We start from the raw sequence: 6,937 nt of genomic DNA, 5'->3' as shown, positions 1-6,937 counted from the left end.
ATTGGTAAGGAAGAAGTCAAACTGTCCCTATTTGCTGATGATATAATCCTATACCTAGAAAATCCAAGAGACTCAGTCAATAATCTACTGGAACTAATTGAGGGATTTAGCATCATGGCAGGATATAAGATCAATAACCAAAAATCAGTTGGAGTCTTCTACACCAGCAAAGCGATTGCTGAAGAAGGAATAAGGAAATAAATACTCTTTACAAAAGCTACCAAAAAAAATAATAAAATACTTGGGAATAAATCTTACCAGGGACATAAAATACCTGTACAATGAAAACTATAAAAATCTACTTCAAGAAACCATAAGAGATCTACATAAATGGAAGAACATCCCATGCCCGTGGATAGAAAGATTGAACATTGTTGAAAATGTCACCTGTACCCAAAGCAATGTATACATTCAATGCAATCCCAATCCAGATCCCATAAACATTCTTCAGGGATATGGAAAAACCAACCATTAACTTTATATGGAAAGGAAAGAGACCTCAGATAAGCAAAGCAATATTGAAGAAGAAGAAGAAGAACAAAGTAGTAGGTCACACACTGCAAGATCTCAAATCCTACTATACAGCCACAGTAGTCAAAACTGATAGATTAGTGGACAATAAAAGTGTGGAATAGAATTGAGAACCCAGAAATAGATCCATCGATCTATAGTCAGCTGATTTTTTACAATGGGCCAAAATCCATTAAATGAGGAAGACAATTTTTGTTTAATAAATGGTGCTGGCAAAACTGCAGATCCATTTGCAGAAAAATGAAACAAAATTTGTACCTCACACCATTCACAAAAATGAACTCGAGATGGATCAAATACTTAAATGTGAAACCCAAAACTATAGTGTTCCTATAACTATAGGGGAAACTATAACTATGGGGAAATTCCTATAACTATGGGGAAAAACTAGGGGCAAATTTAAGGGCCCTAATATATGGCATAAATAGACTATCAAGCATAACTCAAAATGCATAAACAGCAGAAGAGAAACCAGATGATTGGGACCTTCTAAAGATTAAATTTTTGTGTGCTTCCAAAGACTTCTCCAAAAGAGTCAAAACAGAACCTACAGATTGGGGAAAAATTAGTTGGTAATGACATATCTGACAAGGGACTTATCTATAGAATTTATAGAAAACTCCAACACCTCAATAACAAAAAGACAAACAATCTGATTAAAAAATGTGCAGAAGACATGAATAGACACTTCACCAAGGAGAATATTCAGGCAGCCAACAAAAATATGAATAAATGCTCACAATCATTAGCTATTAGAGATGCAAATCAAAACAACAATGAGGTACCATCTTGCTCCAGCACTAGTAGCACAGTTCAACAAGACAGAAAATAACAAATGCTGGTGAGGATGTGGAGAGATTGGGACTCTCATACACTGCTGGTGGGACTGTAAAATGGTACAGCCATTGTGGAAAACAGTGTGGTGATTCCTTCAAAAATTGGAACTAGAAATACCATTTGACCCAGCCATTCCATTACTAGGTGTACATCCTAAAGAAGTGAGAGCCATGACAAAAACAGACATATGCACACCCATGTTCATGGCAGCACTATTTACAATAGCCAAAAGATGGAAACAGCCTAAATGTCCATCAACTGAGGAATGGTACATACACACAATGGAATACTATGCAACCCTAAAGAATAATGTAGAATCTGCAAAACACCATATAACGTGGATGATCTCTCACAAAAGGAGAGATATTGTATTAGTCTGTTATTGTAAAAGTCAAGGAAACGTTTATCTATGGAAGGACATTTTCTTTGTTGGTTACCAGGGGTGGAAGGGAAGGGGATGGAACACTGTTAGATAGATAGAGATAAGTGTTGATTTGGGTGATGAGAAGGGCAATGTACAAAATGTGAGTGATCAATATAGTGACATTGAGGAAGAGAAAGTCATAGAGAGGTACATGGGACATACAGACAACAAAGATGAACCCTTTTGCACATATAGTACTGCATTGTCAGTGAAGGGAGACATGGATATATGGGTGGATAGATTGGTGGACAGGCTGAAATATTAGTTATATCTATGAAGTGGGGAGTGTAACCAAGAACATGTATAGGGTTGGCAGACACTGGTCCTGTAACTTTATGTGTATTATCTGAATTCCCAGGTGTATAGTGGAGCTGACAAGAGGCAAGGTTGTAGTTGCTGCTTGGTCACAGCCAGCTACCCAGAGGGACCGAGTGAACTGTGGGCTCAGGACCATAGTAGCAGGGGACATCAAGCTTAATTGGCATAACATACTACACAAAACATTGTTCCACCTCTTACTGTGGGGAGTAGTGACTGGGATCTTATAAGGTTGCAAGCTGCCATCTAGATCCAATGATGGGTCTCTTCTCATCCAGAGCAAAGAAGAATGAAGAAAACCAAAAATTCATGGAAACAATTAGTCCTAGCAACTGGCACACCATCTGATCTGCAGCCTATACAACTATGAGACCAGAAGAATTAGATAGTGCCCGGCTACTACTGTCAATCTTTTGGGAGAGGATCTATGTAGGAGATCCTTGATAGAGAGGGAGAACAATGTGGAACAAAACTCAAAATCATTTTGAAAAAAAGAAGGGGGGGGGGACCAGGTTTGCTGGTCTGATAGAACTGGTGGAACCACACTGAGCCTATGGCCCCTAGCTACCCTTCAGGTCTGGAATTGAACCCACACCTGTGGTTTCCAGCCAAACAATAGACATGCATATGAGTTGAACATTTATCTCAGGTAGATACACTCCTTGGAGAGAACAATCATGGGAGTAGGAAGGGCTGCTTATGCACAGGGTGACAGCTCAGGGGGCAGGAGTGCATGCAGGGATGGATACTGGGAAGAGGTAACTATGGGGAGGAAGTGGGAGGACAACTATGGAAGGACATTTTCTTTGTTGGTTACATTGTTTGTTGCAGTGTGGTAAACTGTGGTCAATGTCATGAGACAAAGTGTATGTGAACTCTTGTATAGAAAGTGTATTTGTGCTGTAAATTTTCACCCAAATCACAATAAAAAATAAATGAATAAATAAATAAATATCTGATCTAATGGAGTGGAGACATTAGAGGAGGGTTCCTGATGGGGCACCAGTGTCTAAAGTGGTAGTTCCTTTCATGACTCCATATTGGCATCATTGGGCTTTTAAAACTTTTTGTGCCCATTAGTGTGCCAGTGAAATCAGGATCTCTGGATGGTGCTCACATATCTGAGTCCAATATGAGACTGAGCTTGAGAACCACTGATTTAATATGATATCAGTCAGATTAGAGGAGGGCAGAGACAGGTAGTGATGTAAAGAATAGGTTTGATATTCAAATCTGGTTCCAGTCACTAAATAGCTGTGACCTGGAAGAAATGACTTAATTTTTGAGCCTCTGTTTCCTTTCCTATGGAGTGGTCCTGAGAAGTACTTGACCCTTTGAATTGTGAATATTATGGGAGTCATCCATAAATCAGACTTGGATAGAGTCTGGAGAATTCATTTGGGAGAACTTTGGAGGGTCAGCTTCAGAATGAGTCGCTAAAATGTTTATTAACCTCAGACATTGCACCCAACTTAAAGCTGCTGTAGCTTTGGCCTTGATGCTTGGGCAGTATCTGTTACTTGTCACATACAGATTTTCTTTTCAGTCAGGTGACTTGTAGGTATCTGCAGCTTATAAGATCCTTGCCATTCTCCCTTCCTTCTCCTTACCTCTGGAAAGCACTCTTTATAGGAGCAAGGGTGTCTCCAGGAAAGGTGTCACTGCTGAACTGGGAAGGGAGAGTCCTGTTCCAATAGCTCAATCTCAGCCACTGGACCTCAAGAAGCACACACTTCCAGCCCCTTTTCCATCTTTAGTCCCAGCCAGACCTAGATGGACATGATACTCCACCACACCTAGTACTTGTGTATGACCCCTGGGGCCCTGGAACTTGAACCACTGTTTACTTACTTAGCTGCTGTAAAGGAGTACATTGTTGTGTAAGAAGAGAGCTTGCAGCTCCTTCAGGGACATCTTCTGCACAGTCCTGGCTCCCTGGTGTCTGGTGGGAAGGACTGTTGTGTGAGGCATAGGGCAATGGGAGACACAGCACCCAGCTCTTACCACCAGGTGGCCCCTCCAGATTTGCTGTGAGCATTTCTTGTGATGCTGAGTGGCTGTGAACACAGCATAGGATGACCTTGGGCAGGGTGTCTCACCTTTCCAAATTTTAGTTTCCTCCTCTGCAAAGTCGTTGTTGTTGTTATTTGCCGTGGAATTGGACCCGACTCATAGCGACCCCTCCCTGGGTTTCCGAGGCAGTATCACTATGGAGTAGATAGGAGTGGCTGGTGGGTTTGAACTGCCAGCCTTCTGGTTAGCAGTCAAGTGATAAGAAAACTTTTTCTAAGTTTCCTGTGAGAATTGGATGCTGTCACAGTGCTTGGTATATTGGTGCTACTCAGTAAATACTCATTATCCTTTACTTAATTAATGTGGAGTCAATAAATAAATGTCTGTAAAACTCACATATAAATAGTGAAGATGGTTATCCATGTTTATCCCCTTTCAATTCACTTGGTACTGTTATATGTATGGTAGGAACCTAAGTAAATGTGTGTTAAGTATGAATGCATGACTTGTGACATGTGAGGCCCAGAGCTTTTGATAAAAACCTCACCTGTTCTCATGGTCTAAATTCCTATAGCTTAAATTGTTCCTGAGGGTGACAGCCCCTCTGTTTTTTCCTTATTGGGAACTGGGGTTAGACATGAGAGACATTCACCCACTAGATTGTCTCTCTTCCTCCCCTATTTGCTAACAAATTCAGCTGAAGTAAGCAGTTCTAGTCTAATATCTGCAAGGACAGTTATAGGAAGATCCCCTTTGCTGGGTTCCCTAATCCAAAAAGCCTTGGTCTCAGGGCACAGCTCTGTAGGCATATTGCCTCTGGGTAAGGTCTATATCTATCATTAGCTCTGTATCTCCATAACACACAAGCTCACCTCCTTGAGGCTTTTTATCTGTAAAACGAAGATATCAGTTGTGGAGATTGAGGAGGACAGCCTGTTGCCCAGCATTAGCAGAAGACCTGCCACTGTAGTAGTAGTAATGCTCAACAAGTGCTAACAGAGTTCATAGTAGTTACCACCCCTCAAGCAAAGTGTATGCTTCTACCTCTTGGTGCCTTTGATGTGATCCTACAGCATCAGTTGGGTGCAGTATACCATGGTCACATGACTGGCTGGTCTAGCCTTCCCCTGCTGTTAACAAGAGCCCAAACCAGGTCGGGTACAGGAAGGCACAGGCTGCTTGCTTGTTTCTGGTGTGGGTGAAGGATCTGAAGTGGGTGCTGTCCCTGTGGTCCTTACACTATGGAATCCAGGTGGCAGTTCTTTTGAGCAGGCCTGTAAGGAAGAACAGGCTTGCTAGACCAGGTACTGTACCCAGATCAGGAGTGGCCAGTGGTCACTTAACATGCTACAGCTGCTCTGCCCCAGCTATGACTGTAATTCAAGCTTACTGGATCTTTGGTATATGTGGCAGGACAGACAGGGTAGTCTCTCAGTTTTCTGTAGAAGTAAATGCTTTATTTCTAATTCTCTCTCTTCCTCCTTCAACTGCCCCACCCAGGCTATGTAACACTGCTGGTGTTTTGAGGATGAAGGACAGACTTTGACATGCCTTCTTTTCCCCACAGGCCTTAGAGGACCGAGGTATTGTGGAGCTACTCCTGACTTCAGACAACAAAGATGGCCTGAGCAAGGGAGTCATCCATGGAGGTACTGCATGATGGCTGTGTGGGAGAACCACTGCCCGCATAGACCTGGGTACAACCACAGGCTCTCCGATGCCTGCTTTTTCCCAGTTTATATGGTGGAGGGCCCAAAGTTTCGGTCTCAAAAAGATCAGACAGTCTACGTCACATATGAACATGCAGTACTGAGCTCTGCAGTTGGTCTCCCATGTCTGTTTTCCATAACCAACCTTTATACTCAGGACACTAGCAATGCTCTCTAGACCTAAGAGCAGGAGGGTGTGGAATCTGAGAAGGGCATGAAATGTCCACAAATAGGGCTGAGCAGATGAAGCACTGGCTATTGTTAGGGTGGCTTACTCAGAGCCTGCCAAAACCCTAAGGAAAACTGACTCCTACCAGGTCCCTCCATAACCTCTACAGGGTTGGGCATGGTGTTCGGCAGGTGTGTGCAGCTTAGTTGATAGGGTTGCCATCCATCCCCAGCATCAGCATCCCTGCTCTGCCATCTTTCTGTTATTCTAGATGCAATGGTCAAGTTCGGTTTCAGGCCAGCTGCTCCTCACTCGATCACTCAATTCTTCCTCCTCTCCTACTTAAGGGCATTGCTACAGCAGTTTCCCCCTTCTTTCCTGCAACACCAGATTGTCTCTCTCTACTGGACCATTCTCATCAACATACAAACATGTTGTAATTGCTCCCTTCTAAAAGATATCTCATTTTTGTGTCCAGAGACTGTTCTAGTTCTCTTCTCTTTTTATCTTCCTTCATTGTCCATACTCAGTCCTTTTCCATGAGATTTCTCTTAAACTACTATAATTATGCTATTAGCTTCACCTTGGTCATGCTTGAGCTGTAGTACAAATCTGAAAGTTTAGTGCTGATCACTTTGAGTCTGTCTGATTTTATTTGGCAGAGACCACCAACCTCTGTTCCTTAAATGTTCCTCATTTGGCTGCCAGGACACATTGTTTTCTGTGTCTTCTGCTGGTTGCCTTTCACCTTCCAGACTTTTAATGTTGAAATTCTTTGTGGCTCTTGCCTTGGAATTCTCAGTCAAATTCATGGTATTAAGTACTGCCAAAGTAGCATAGTGGCTAAGTCACTTGCCTGCTAACCAGACGGCTGACGGTTCAAACCCACCAGCCACTCCTCGGAAGGAAGGTTGGGCAATCCTACTTCCGTAGTGA

General features: G+C 42.6%; 1 protein-coding gene across 1 annotated transcript in view; it reads left to right on the top strand.

The window, feature by feature from the left end:
* LOC103203662 (beta-galactosidase-1-like protein 2) overlaps positions 1-6,937 on the top strand; it is a 119,075-nt gene that overhangs the window by 88,225 nt on the left and 23,913 nt on the right. Inside the window, exon 7 of the mRNA XM_007948731.1 lies at positions 5,691-5,772. Within this exon, the coding sequence (XP_007946922.1) occupies positions 5,691-5,772 (82 nt within the window). The remainder of the gene's footprint in view (positions 1-5,690; positions 5,773-6,937) is intronic.

This window comes from Orycteropus afer, unplaced genomic scaffold (genome assembly GCF_000298275.1).
Source record: "Orycteropus afer afer isolate SDZICR_OR568_19922 unplaced genomic scaffold, OryAfe1.0 scaffold00221, whole genome shotgun sequence".
In the NCBI taxonomy this organism is placed as follows: Eukaryota; Metazoa; Chordata; class Mammalia; order Tubulidentata; family Orycteropodidae; genus Orycteropus; species Orycteropus afer.
The sequence above is the reverse complement of the archived record's forward strand: the minus strand, read 5'-3'. Positions and strand labels throughout refer to the sequence as shown.